The sequence below is a fragment of the Aspergillus tubingensis genome (genome assembly GCF_013340325.1).
Source record: "Aspergillus tubingensis WU-2223L DNA, scaffold_6, whole genome shotgun sequence".
Classification (NCBI taxonomy): Eukaryota; Fungi; Ascomycota; class Eurotiomycetes; order Eurotiales; family Aspergillaceae; genus Aspergillus; species Aspergillus tubingensis.
This window is the reverse complement of record NW_023336280.1, coordinates 570106-583614: the sequence shown is the minus strand read 5'-3', so window position 1 is coordinate 583614 and position 13509 is coordinate 570106. Positions and strand designations below refer to the sequence as shown.

Genomic DNA, 13509 nt, shown 5'->3' with positions numbered 1-13509 from the left:
ACCTCTGAAAGATAGAGGGAGTCACCCAGCGACGATACCAGTGATGAACATGAACATGTACATTCCTCTTCCATGGATGTATTCCTGCCCATCGCATCGTCCCAACTGGATCATCAGCTAGACCTCATCCCTCTGGCTGGATACAGAGGCAGTGGACTAGAATACTAGGTGACTTCCTCTTTGCTTCAAATACATATAGCCTGAATCTTTTTTCCCATCTTCATAACCAGCCAGCCAAATTTTCCCTACGTAAGGAAGGTGCTTGGAAGTACTGCTACAACCCAAGGAAGTATCTCCGGGTGCACGGCCTCTTCCATGTAAAGAACCAGTGCCAGGAGGACCACTACTTAGTGCCACAACCACTCAGAACTTTGGTAGCTTTGGTAGTAGTGGTGGTTGCTAAGTAGGATTGTCTGTCTCCTTTGCCTCTCTGCCTCTGCCTCTCTCTCCCTCTCCCTCCCTCTCTCTCAGTCTTTCTCACTCACAGTCTCTCTCCGCCAGCCAGGGGAATTTTCTCTTGTCGTCACCGGACAGCCTTCTGGCTCCATTGCGACTACTTTGGTCCACTTGGGAATATTTTGTGCGCTTGAATTGCGCTTTTTCTACTGTGAACATCGGATTGTTCTTTTTTTCTTTTTCTTTTTCTAAATTAGAATCCTTTGTTGATTCTATCAGATAATATCTTTTTTATAATTTATCTTATTTATTTTCCTTGTCTTCCAATTTTTTTTTTCTCTCTTAGCCTTTCCGGGGAAGAAGGGGCTGGAGCCGCTTCCCACAAGTTCACGGCGGGGTTTCTTTGGGCTACACAACGTCCCCTTCCACTCTCGGCCTCTCTCTCTCTCTCTGCCTCTGTCTCTCTTCCACTCCCTCGTCCTTCTACCCGCAATTGCTCCCCCCCCTCCCTCTGCCTTCCACCTTTGCGACATCATGGAATGGCAACCGCAGGACGATCCATTGAGGCAGCTGGCTTGCTGCCTCAAGGATTCCCTTAATCCTTATGATCGCCCCCTCCAAAAACAGGCCGAACAGGTGTGTCCTTGCTGTCGCTTTTCTCCCCTCTCTTGCTCCGCTTTATTTCCCTACTTTGAGTTTTTTTTTTATGATTCCCCTCCCCTCGACCACCTCAACAGAATGATGTTTCTGGGAGCTTTGCGGTCGCTGCAAGAGCGCCGGCTTCACCCCCTCTTCTGTTTAGCTTTGTTCTAGGACCTATCTTTCGCTTCGAAAAGTAAAAATTTGGCTGACCGAAGCTCTTCTCCGTCTTCTGTCGTCTGATAGATGCTAGTACAAGCAACCTCGTCGCCGGACTATGTCAACTACATCACCTACCTCTTCAGCACCCCGCAGGCTTCTCCGGTGCTGGGAATGGATAGCCAGACCTACGATATGGTCCGTTTCGCGGCTGCGATGAACCTGAAGACCAAAATTCACGTTGCCTACAACACGATCCCCCAACCCTGCTTGACCTATATCCGATCGGCCACCCTGCTCGGATTGCGCGACGAGAACCCGCACGTGCGGAAGTCGGCCGGAACAATCATCACAGAATTGGTGCAACAGGCGGGGCTATTAGCCTGGCCTGATGTGCTGCAGGAGCTGCTGACCCTCGTCGAAAATAGCTCCGGTGACATCCCGCCCATGGCCCAGGAGGCTGCCATGTCGGCTCTCTCCAAGGTGTGCGAAGATAATCGCAAGATCCTCGACCGTGACTACCAAGGACAATGCCCTCTCGACGTCATCATTCCCAAGTTGCTCGAATTCACCTCCAATCAGAGTTCCAAGGTCCGCTCAATGGCCCTCGGCACCATCCACGTCTTCCTCCCGCACAGACCCAAGGCCCTCATTGCTTCAATGGATCTGTTTTTGTCGCAATTGTTCCAGCTCGCCAATGATTCGAGTACCGATGTTCGTCGCACGGTTTGTCAGACTTTCGCGCAGCTCGTGGACTTCTCCCCCGAGAAGCTCATCCCCCACATGGAAGGATTGGTCAACTACATCATCATGCAACAGCACAACCAGGAGGATCCGGAGCTTGCGCTTGACGCCGCTGAGTTCTGGCTTGTCGCGGGCGAGCAGATCAAGCTCCAGCAGCCCTTGGCTCCCCACATGTCCAAGATCGTCCCGGTCTTGCTCCAGAGCATGGTTTATGACGAGGATGAAGCCATTCGGTTGACCGGCGAAGGAGATGATGCCGAGGACGAAGACCGCCAGGAAGACCTCAAGCCACAGTTCGCCAAGTCCAAGAGCGGTAAATTGGATATGTCCAAGTCTGGACAAGCCAATGGAAACGCAGCTCCCGAGGAGGAAGACGATGACGATTTGAGTGAAGGCGAGATTGAGGATTCCGAATTTGGAGATGATCCCGAGGACGAATGGACGCTCAGAAAGTGCTCCGCCGCCGCGTTGGATGTCTTCTCGAACGTCTATCACGACCCGATCTTCGAGATCATCCTGCCCTACCTGAAGGAGACTCTCCGTCACGAGCAGTGGCCTCATCGCGAAGCGGCTGTATTGACTCTTGGTGCTGTTGCAGATGGTTGTATGGATGCCGTCACGCCTCATCTCCCCGAGCTCGTTCCCTATCTCATCTCCCTGCTCAACGACGCTCAACCTGTTGTGCGACAGATCACCTGCTGGTGCCTCGGTCGCTACTCCGAATGGGCGTCCCACTTGGGAGACCCGTCGGAGAGAGCGCGCTTCTTTGAGCCTATGATGGAGGGTATTCTGCGCAGGATGCTGGACGGCAACAAGAAGGTTCAAGAGGCAGCTGCCTCTGCTTTTGCAAGCTTGGAGGAGAAGTCGGACGCGAACTTGATCCCCTACTGCGAGCCCATCCTTCGACAGTTTGTGCAGTGCTTTGGAAGGTACAAGGACCGGAACATGTACATCTTGTATGACTGTGTTCAGACTTTGGCCGAGTGCGTCATGGGAGAGCTGGCGAAGCCTCAACTGGTTGATATCCTGATGCCTGCTCTCATTGATCGCTACAACAAGGTCTCGGATCAGTCTCGGGAGCTGTTCCCGCTTTTGGAGTGTCTCGGATACATTGCGGCAGCCTATGGCGACGCCTTTTCTCCCTTCGCCACTCCCCTCTTCCAGCGGTGCATCAAGATCATCTATGAGAACCTGCAGGAGTACATGGCGTCCGTCAACAACCAGGCTATTGATGAGCCTGACAAGGACTTCCTGGTGACGAGTCTGGACCTTCTGAGCGCGATCATCCAGGCGATCGATCCGCAGAAGAGCGGCGAGTTGGTCGCCAACTCCCAGCCCCGGTTCTTTGACCTGCTTTGCTTCTGTATGGAAGATCCGAACTATGAGGTCCGTCAGTCGTCGTATGCTCTGCTGGGTGACTGTGCGATCAACATCTTCCCTCAACTCGAATCTTTCATCCCTAACATTATGCCCACTTTGATCAAGCAACTGGATCTGGATCAGATCCGGGATGATGATCGTCACACTGGATTCAGCGTTCTCAACAATGCCTGCTGGTCGTGCGGAGAGATCGCCGTTAACGAGAAAGCCGCGCTGTCTCCGTATATGGAGAAGCTGTACCAGGGGCTTTTCATCATCATTAACAATGAGGAGATCATCGACTCAGTGAACGAGAACGCCGCGATGGCCCTGGGCCGGCTTGGTATCTGCTGCTCCGATCAACTTGCAGCTCGTCTGAACGAATTCGCCGGAGTCTTCCTGAAGTCCATGAACAAGATCGAGTTCACCCGCGAGAAGGCTTCCGCTTTCCTCGGATTCAACCAGGTGGTGATGAAGAACCCCGCAGCCATGGAGTCTTGCCTTGGGGACTACTTCCAGGCCATCGCTGCCTTCCCCACCAAATCGATGAACCAGGAGGACTACCGTGACATTCAGACCTCATTCCAGCAGGTGTGTAGCCTTCCCCCCATACTCTTCGATATGTGTAACTGACTCAATGATGATGTAGGTGTTGCAGGGATATAAAAATATGATACCCAATTTCGATTCATTCCTGTCGCAACTTCCGGCCCATGTTGCTCAGAAGCTTCGTTCTGTATACCAGATTTAGATCTATATGTTTGTCATGTTAATGTTTCGTTTGAACGCAAAATTTCATGGCGAAAGGCGCATAAAATTGCATTTCCTTTTCCTTCTCCCACGCCGGCACCAGGCTCGGTGGTTGGCTTCTCCGGAATCATGGACCTTTCTCCGGGCGGAGGGAGTATGCACACCGTCTGATGATTAAGCCTTGATGTGGCGTGTTTGGAATCTGTTTCAATCGACTGTGCGTGGATCGCCGTGTCGGGGTCTGCATAGAGGGAGGGCTAATGGGCTGGCTGGACCGTGGGCAACCAAAATAAAAAAAGGGACAAACCGAAAAGAGCAAAAAGCGGATGGACATGAAACCCTGGGATAGTATAGCTCGGGACTATATAACCAGGAAGAAGAAAAGGGCAAGAGGGGAAATGAACAATGAGACATGCCTATCGATCCTGTACCTTTTTTTATTCTTCATTTAGTTATGTTATTAGATAGACCAGTAGAATAGTATATTAGATAGCCTTTTGATGCACGCAGGGGATAGTCGGCCGACACGACACCCGCTGTGTGCTTCTCAACCGTTGGCGTTCTCTTTTTTTTTTCACCGTCATGATGTGAAGTTTCTTTTATCTGCAAATTACGATGGAAGGGAGGGGAGAAGTGGGGGAGATATAGTCTATATATTCTATACGAATGATGTATATGAATTTAAGTTTGACATCATGATCGACAAACAGATGCCATTGCAAAGTGATGCATCAGCCAGCCAGCCAGCCAGCCAACTGCAAGTTAATTTCAGTTCTGGTCCGATCCACATGACAGTACTCATCAACAAAGAATAGTAACTGAACCTAAGTAGTAAGTACCATGAAGCACAAAATAGTATGTATGAAGTTATACATACACTATTCTTCATCCAACAATTCTACCTATCCAATCCCCTTTAAATCACCTACGTAGTACTAAAATCACTAGCAAATACTACTAGTGATGAATACTACGGAGTAGTCAATGCCTATCTCCGATCCTTCGGATCCGAACACACAATCAACCCTGGTCAATATTTTTTCTTCCCTTTCCTTTTAATCCCTGCAAATCCCGGGCAAGCCATCCAGGTAGGCATGCTAGCAGGGTACTTAGGGCACCCCCTGGAGCTTTTAGCGTTGCAGCATACATACTACTAACTAACTAACTAACTACTAGTACCCCAGTCGGTTTGGGACAGGTCATTTCTAGCACAGCACACACACTTTCTCTCACTTATGGGAAGTACAGGTAGGGAGGGTATGGTCTGGGTAAGGCCTCCACCATCATCATCATCGTCATCGTCATCAAGATAGAGTAATCATGAAGAAACGTATATCGGCATCTCCGATAGGATGGTTTGATTCATGTCTATAGGATAGGATAGGATATGGTGGATGGATGTGTACGACATGACAGATATTTTAATCCTTGTTAATAGTTGGGGGTGACTATTGATTGATTGATAATCCATTCTAAGCGATTACTTATTCTGGTGGGCTTGTCTCTTGAGTACTGACTTACAGTAAGAAGAAGTAAGCACTATGTATGGAGTAAGAAAGGAGGATGGTATGTGTGTTCGCTTGCCTAGCTTGCCTTGCTTGCTCCATTTGGGGGATGATTCTTCTGTGGAAGGTTCCATGCAGGTGGTGAGCAGGGGATATTTTGTTTAGTTTTGGGGGCTAACTAGTTAGTAGTTACTAGTTTATTAGTTGATTTAGGGATGGATGGATGGATGGAATAAGTCTGTGAGTTAGTGAGGTAGGTTAGTGAGGTAGTGAGATGGCATTATGGATGGCGGTATGGCGGCTTACTCTAGAATTGAATGATTTGCCTCATTGGAAATAACTAACTAATTGATGGTAATGAATCATCACTCAGCTACGGTCTACTACTTGTCTAGTATGGATTGATAAGACACAGGTAATCAATCATTCTCATCCATGTATGTACGTACGTACGCCATCTTGGAGTTAGCTGGAGTCGTCAGAGTAATTGACTCAAGTATGACTCCTACCCAATCAGGGTATCTTCGGCGAAGGCGAAAATGTTTCGGCCGCTAAAAAACTACTTACTGCAGGTGGTGGTATTTTAGTTGAGCAGGTTTTTATCTTCTCTTTCGGAGATTGGCCATTTCGCCGAGACTCTATCTCTCTCACTCTCTCACTGTTTACTGTGGTAGATACTGTGTACTCCGTACTTGGGTGGTCTGTCGGCTAATTCATCGTGGAATTGGATGGGGTTCCCAGTCATATCCATACTAGACTTAGTCTTCAATTTAGTAAACCAAGTTCAATGAGGCTGTGTGGCCAACTTTTTGTTTTTGTTTTTGTTTTTCCCCCCTGTGTACCCATTTCCGAGGACGGCGCAGTGAAAATTACCTTCCATAGGCGCGCCCGACGGGCTGGATCCTGGGGCTGGAATTGATGGTGATACTGAGCGAGAGAATAAAATCATCACATCACTGGTGGGTGATCGATCCTTCAGGCTGGCCACGAGGGAAACTGGACGAGTTATTGGGTTCTGACATGGTTGATCCTGGGCCGCGTGTGAAGTTGGGGGCTAGTTTTGAGTGTGGCAGTTATTTAGTAGCAGTTAGTGAGGTTGGTCGCCTTGATTTTCTTTTTCTGCTCATTGCTGATGGATGATGGTGAGTGAACATCATCCCATCTTTTTCTTTCTTTCTTTTTTAATCAGATGTGTATTATTCGATTTGTATTTTTTTTTTCTTAAAGTTGGCAGATCCCTATTCCGGGTTAGTGGGAAACACCTCTGGACTCCTCCCGCACTAACCAGATGCGGTTGTATCTGGCGAGATTGAAAACTGACTGAGAAGAAAAAGAAGACGGCGGATCTGCCGAGCCCAGCGCCTGTCTGTGACTGGCCCACTACTTCCCTGTTCTGGTCGCCATCCAAACTGATGCGGAGAATGGTTTTGTCTGCGTCATTGGCTGGTCGGGATCTGGGATCGGCTTGCTCCGACCGACAGTTGCCTGACTGGGTCTTACTGGCTGTGCTACCTGGGCTAGTCTTGAGTAACCTCGTTGACCCCGTGATCAAGGGTACTTTAGACTGATGGATCCCAATCAATCAGTATCAAGCGACTAACTACTCTTCGAGGTACTTACACAGTCCACCGAGTACGGAGGAGGTATGGAGTATACTGTGTACTAACGGATGTTTACTCCTAGTTTGGTGCGGCAGTCGGTCGCGATCTATTATCTAATTCAATCTGTCCATCTCTATCTTGCTGGAGAGCTAGTTGAACTTGGGAGCATCGTCCCAACGAACCATGGACGCCTTCCTGAAGATCGCTTCAAATTTAATTCTGACGGCCGAGAAGGGTCCAGCTGCTCCTTCCCAGTCCGCTCTTGGTATTAATCTACGAGTAGTGTACTCACTAGCTAAGAAATAATCTACAAACAACAAATCTCATCCCCTTCGCTTCTCCCTCCGACAGGGATGTACGTGCATAATCCCTACACTTCCCCCCCTCCATCATCACATGGCATATGCTCGATTTCTTCGGGATCTTGGGAACTCTGTCGCGATCTCCGGGACGAAAACGTGGCAATGAGGCTTTGTGCAACGATGCATGCAACCATCCAGCCCCCTTCCCTCACCCCCCTTCCATTCTCACCCCTCCATGGCTGATGCAGGTCGAGCCCTTTTTCCGCTGTCAGGCGGGCTCTAGACTAGAATTTAGCTTAGTTGAGACCGACCCGAGAGAAGACCGACTATCAAGAGAAATTGACTGGTGGATTCTTTGCTGCTCCTCCCCCCAACAAGGTTTCGGCCTCAGACCTTTTCCCACTCTTTTTTTTTTACAGTCTCAGCCTCCCCGTGACCGTGGACCCGGCCCGCAGCCCCGGATGGTTTGGCACCGTCAACCCTGGCTTTGCTTTTAGTCCTTTGGGTCATCTTCAGAGTTTCGATGGGTCCGGTGGATGACGGTGGTTGTGTGGTCGGACCAGATTGTTGGTCCCTCCCCACTAAACTGTGATTGTCCAAGCGTGGGCGAACTAAATAACGGAGTTCTTCTGGCCTCTGATCAGCTTTATCCATCAGCGCCCTCTCGAATCCTGGCTCCAATCAACACGCTAACAATGCTGGTCGTGGAGATTTCCCTTTAGCTTTATTCTAGTTTAACTTTACCCTCCAGACCGGTATCGCCGCCGTTCTTTGTTTTCTCTTTTCTGATCGTTGATTATTCTTTAAACGGAATTATTTTTATTTATTTATTATTTTCCCAATTCTCTCCTTTCTTTTTTATCTATTCCGCTCGACCGTTCCGTAACGGGCCAGATCACTCACTTACTTACTTACTACCACTAGACTAAACCACGACTAATCATCAATCGCTTGCAGTCCAGCCCTGCTAGAGTTTCCCGTCTGATGAAAGAAAAGAAAAGAATAGAATGGCAAAAATCACCGAGAGTCTGGCTGGCCATGAGGTATGACAGCTGACGCTGTTTCATCCGGTCGATTGGGAACCGACACTTGCAAGATCACATTGGCTTCCGTCCGTCGAGGCTGAAACCGTGTTACCTCCGTATCGTCTTATCCAGACTGTGCATGTGGACCAGGTCTGTCATACAGAAGACTTCGCCTGTGCATGGAGTGCGTTTAGAAGCAGACGATCTGTCCGCGTTACAGATATCTAACCAACTACGTACTAACATATCGGCTGAGGTAAGGCGCCATGCCACGTCCGTCCACTGCGCCTTCATCCTCGCGGTGGATCGCGCGTCTATCATAATCGACCGCCCGGTCTCTCCTGTAACTCCAGTCGCCCCACTTGATGCAATGGAAGGTCAGATTTTCTACGAAGAGAAGGCCTAAGCTACAAGGATCCTCTCGCGAGGCTCATCTTCCATGCCCCATGGAAGGTCCTGTCAGTCATTACGTTGGCAATCCTGGGTTGAGAATGCGCCCCGAACGGTCCATTACAACATGTCATGTACACAGTATCTAGTAGAGGGAGAGGGCTGTTGCTTTACAGCCTCGATCCCAAACTTTAGTTCGGCCGGGACTAGACTAAACCTACCGAGCAGCGCCAGGACCCAAGACTAAGGATGATGGACGCCTTCCAGCAGGGCAAAGGTTGAGTCGGGGTCTTGGGGTCTTGGCCGGTGACTTGGGTTTGTCATCGCCTAAATGCCAACTGATGGGCCGAAGAAGGTATCTCTCTGCAGGTTTTCTGAAGGTTGTACTTATTGTCTACCCCCCCTTGTCCCGCGGGTCGCATGCTGCATGGCTTGTCTGCACCGTTACACAGGGTCTTGCTCGGCAAAAGAGCAGGATGGCTGACTAGCAACCCCTGGGCACAGTCCCCTGCGCGGCCAATCACCGAAATGAATCCTGCAGATTGGAATTTCGTCTGCGCTTTGGTCGGCTGTCATGGCCAGATCCAGAGAGTCCTGCTGATGACGTCCTAAGTGTAAGTAAGTGTGCGCCCGTAAGGTATGGATAGGAGCGAGCGAGCTTGTGAAAGATCGCATCCTCCGCAGACGGTCCCATAGTCACTGCACATTGGCTCATTATCGATCCTTGGAACATGGTGAAACTGTGACTATCTACGGAGCCCAACGCGCTTGAATCATGGGTCTACTCCGGTGCCTATTCAGATCAAGGTAATCGCGACAGGGTGGTGACCCGCTGCAGTTATCGAATACCCACCCTGGCAGGGGGGAATTATCTCCCAACAGCCATCAGAGGGCCACAGGAAATCTACTAGCGACCGGTGCCTCCACCCTAGCGCACATTAAGGTTGTGACCTGGCTGTGAAGAGTACTTTAGGTAATCTGTTATTTTTTACTGCTGGTCACCCCTCCAGAGAGCGAACGGGGAGAAAGGAGGGGTTGTTGGGTCACCTTTTCAGGCACCATGAACGGTGCGCTCAGATCGCCCTGCAAGGCAAACCATTCGGTGTGTATATGTGTCAAGTGCAAGCGACGACTAGTTAAGTTGCTCAGTACTTGACCTGTCTTGGCGTCGGGGGCACACTTTGACGAAAGTTGACATCTCCACGAGAGGCTAAGTTAAGTAGCCAAGTACTTTGATGAATGCAGGAGGGGAGAAAGAGCAGATGATGGGGGGTGAGAGTGAATGACGAGCCAGGAAAAAGCAACAACGCCCCCCTAATTGGTATGAATAAGGGGGATAGAATTTACGGGCTGCCCAATCAGCGATGCATCGCTTATGGCAGACGACTAGCTAACTGCTAGTGACAACTGCCCGTCAAAACTCACAGACCCTGGTCATTTCTTGGTGTTTCCGATGAAGAGGGAGGAGGACCCTGGTCTTGCAATCCGCATCATCAGCGGCATGGCGATTTGTCGAAGTTTAGACCCGAGCAAGTCAAGTGTCGTTCCGTTTATAATCGTGGCAGCGATCCCAGCACGGGCGGACGACTTAGCTTCAGTCACTACTATAACGATCATCCTGGATGGCCCCAATGTGGTAGGATCTGTGGTCCATCGATCACCTTATTCGATGGTTCTCCGATTAGCATCCTTACCGGTACGTCAGCCAACGTGAACAGAGGAAAAGAAAAAAGGAAGGCGGCTGACACAGTTCGAGCGGGTCTGATTAGGCTTATTGCAGTCCCGCGGGGATGATCTGTCCGTCAGGTTAGGCAGAGGTAGCGAGAGGAAAAAGAAACCAAAAGAAGAGGACGGGCTACGTAGGTACCAAAGAGAAGCGCGGAGATGTAGGTACTAGACCAGGCCACAGTGATGTTGCCTACAGATTCTATTGCCCACTGATGGTTCATCTCCCAGAGTGGTCCTCACGACGAAGAAAGCCTGACCGGCCCGCCGCCTTCGATCCAAGAAAAGTACAACTCTTAGTGGAAGGTACTTGCAGCCGATCTGAATGATGATAGACGGACCAACTCCGCAGCAAGTGACAGGCTGTCTGTCCAACCGTGTGTCATTTGTTTTTATTTTTATTTTTATTTTTATTTTTTATTATGGAAAGCACAGCCCAATGGTGAACCAACAATGTGATTTAAGCCCAGCCAAAAGAGACACAGTGTCTGTGTGTGTAAGTTCCTCCGGCCCAAGTCTAAATGGAGGAGGAACCATAGAACAAGCAGACGCCGCTGGCTTGGTATGGGGAAGCGCTCTCCACCAATATCAAGAATGGAAATCGGAAAGGTAGAGCGCTTCGGAACCACACCTGTATCCCGCCAGAGTTTGGGTGAGGATTCCGCAGACCCTGTCCAGACTATCTGGACTCTAGACGACCCCCGGGGTTGCTCTACCAACTTACCAATCTATGTTGTTCGTTTGCTCGTTCACTTCTCTGTCTGTGTTCCCGCTGCGCCCGAGCCTTGGTGAGTGAGGGAATGAGGGTGGGAAAAAGAGGGAAAGCATTCCTCTGACGGACCCTGACCGCCACCACCATCTCGGGGGCTAGAAGGGCTGTGGCATGATTCTGGGTTTGGGGCGTAAAGATGATATTATTTACTTTTTATTATCTTTATTTTTGGGGATGGAAGAGGGAGGGATGGAGAGGGAGGGAGAGGGAGGATGACATTGCTTCTTCTGATGAGGAAGGGCGTTTGAGTTTCTGGTTCCGTCGATTCGAAGGCAGTGGGTTGGCGATGAACTCCAGATTGTTGCGGCTTAGACCTGAGGATGAGGAGGGCCTCTTGCTCCTCGGAGGCTTGTGAATCCCGTCCCGCCCACTGGAAGGGAAAAAGTGGAGGGATCACCATGAAAGAGGGGAGATGCCAGTCCTCGACTACCACAGACAGCACTTGAAACGGACAAGCCAGCAAATTGGTAGTAGAGGGAACGGAACCAGACCGAATCTAGGCGGGATGGAGCGAGCGAGGATCGATCAGGAAATTCCCACACCGGCCGTCAGTTCATCACCGGCAGAGTCAGCAGTACACTAAGTAATTAGTTACTCCATACTGCATTCTGCTCGGGCTACTAACTCAGGAGGGAGGGAATCTGGCGTGTTTCATTTGGACGGATGGCCCAAGCACTTCCACTGGCGGTGATGCTGCCATGTGGCCGCCCCGTGCCCTCGTCTTCATTGGCCCTGGGGTTATTCTAGCAGCCAATTAGCAGGCAGAATGCTCATCTCAAAACAGAATGTGGATTCCAGCTGCCTCGCCTGCGCTAAGCCTGTCTCGGCAGAAGAGGCTCAAGTCGTGCCAATGGAGAAATTCCCAGCGCGAATAATCCGGAAAACAGTAATCTCAGCGAGCCTGACATCCTTCTGCTGCTGCTGCTGCTGCTGCTGCTGCTGCCGCTGCCACTACTCACGATAATTTTGGTGGTCGGTTCTTCACTTGGCCAGATGAAATCATCACTTCTCACAATCTCACTCACAATCTTCTCTCTTACCCGAGTCATTCAGACCATCAACACACCCCCCCTGCCTGCAGCCATGGTCCGATCCTCCTGCTCCTCCCAACTTACCCTTCCCCCATGTCGGGGCTAGGCTCACTCGACGGATTTCATTACCCCCCCACCACCATCATGATCATGCTTTTTTCTTTTCCCTGGCTTGCTCAGTTTCTCTGAGCATCCAGATCGGCCATCGTGGTGGCAGTATTTTCTTTTTCTCTCCTTTTCCGGCACTGCTCCGTTCATGACTGGCTATGAGGACTGTCTGGAGATCAGCATCTGACCGGTCGTACCGTGGCGCTCAACATCTTGGCTTTCGCTAACCCCAGAGATTCCACCCTGACTGATTGTCTGGGTTGTGTTTTAATGATTATTATTATTATTATTTTCGAAATTATATTATAGTGGTTTTATTTTATTTTTTTGATTATTATTCTTTTCTCGTTTGATGTCTAGGTTTCTTGGCTTTCTTCTCCTCCCCTAAGGTAAGTATTTTAGTATGATTTCCTCTTTTTGGTATGTTTTATTATTTTCTTTTCTTTTCTCGTCCCCTGAAATGCAAACGATTTCGTTACTTATTCTAGTTACTTAAGTAGTATTTTCTTTTTCTTTTTCTTTTTCTCTTTTCTCATTCTCTTTTATGAATATAATTTATTTACACTTTCTTCCCTATAATTCCTTATTCTGGTTTCATTCTCTTTTTAAAATTACCAAATCCACCATCGCGGTCCCTCGACCCGCAGCTGAAGGAGGGAAAATTGTGGCTGCAGCTTCCTCTCGTCCTTTACCGGCCGGTTGGTCCTGACCTGTTGATTGTTCCCCAATCCTCCGCCTTCTTATACTACTTAATACCTGCTAGTATTGCTGCTACTGCTGGTCTTCCCTCCCAGTCCCCGCCTGACGACCTTGCCTCTTTTTGTCTTTCTACTTTTTCTTCCTTCTCCTCTATACTCCTTTCGGCTTGACGCAGGGACATCAGAGAGAAAAGAAAAAAGAAAAAGGAAAAGCAAAATTAAAAAGAATTTCTTTTACTTTACTGACTTGCCCTCCACCGTTTTCTCGTATTCCCCACGTGTGTATCTCTGCTGCTCTTCACTGG

At 49.5% G+C, this 13509-nt stretch overlaps 2 protein-coding genes across 2 annotated transcripts; both read left to right on the top strand.

Moving 5' to 3' along the window:
* Positions 1-930: 930 nt before the first annotated feature.
* AtWU_03966 (putative importin beta-2 subunit) lies at positions 931-4048 on the top strand (the record flags this gene model as incomplete). The annotated part of the gene is made up of 3 exons (XM_035499077.1): positions 931-1032; positions 1282-3888; positions 3947-4048. The coding sequence occupies 3 exons, from the start codon at positions 931-933 to the stop codon at positions 4046-4048; spliced, it is 2811 nt and encodes a 936-aa protein (XP_035354970.1).
* A 6275-nt stretch (positions 4049-10323) lies between these two features.
* On the top strand, positions 10324-10895 carry AtWU_03965 (uncharacterized protein; the record flags this gene model as incomplete). The annotated part of the gene is made up of 4 exons (XM_035499076.1): positions 10324-10566; positions 10640-10667; positions 10734-10756; positions 10827-10895. 4 exons carry the CDS (start codon positions 10324-10326, stop codon positions 10893-10895), a joined length of 363 nt encoding a protein of 120 aa, XP_035354969.1.
* Between the last annotated feature and the right edge of the window lie 2614 nt (positions 10896-13509).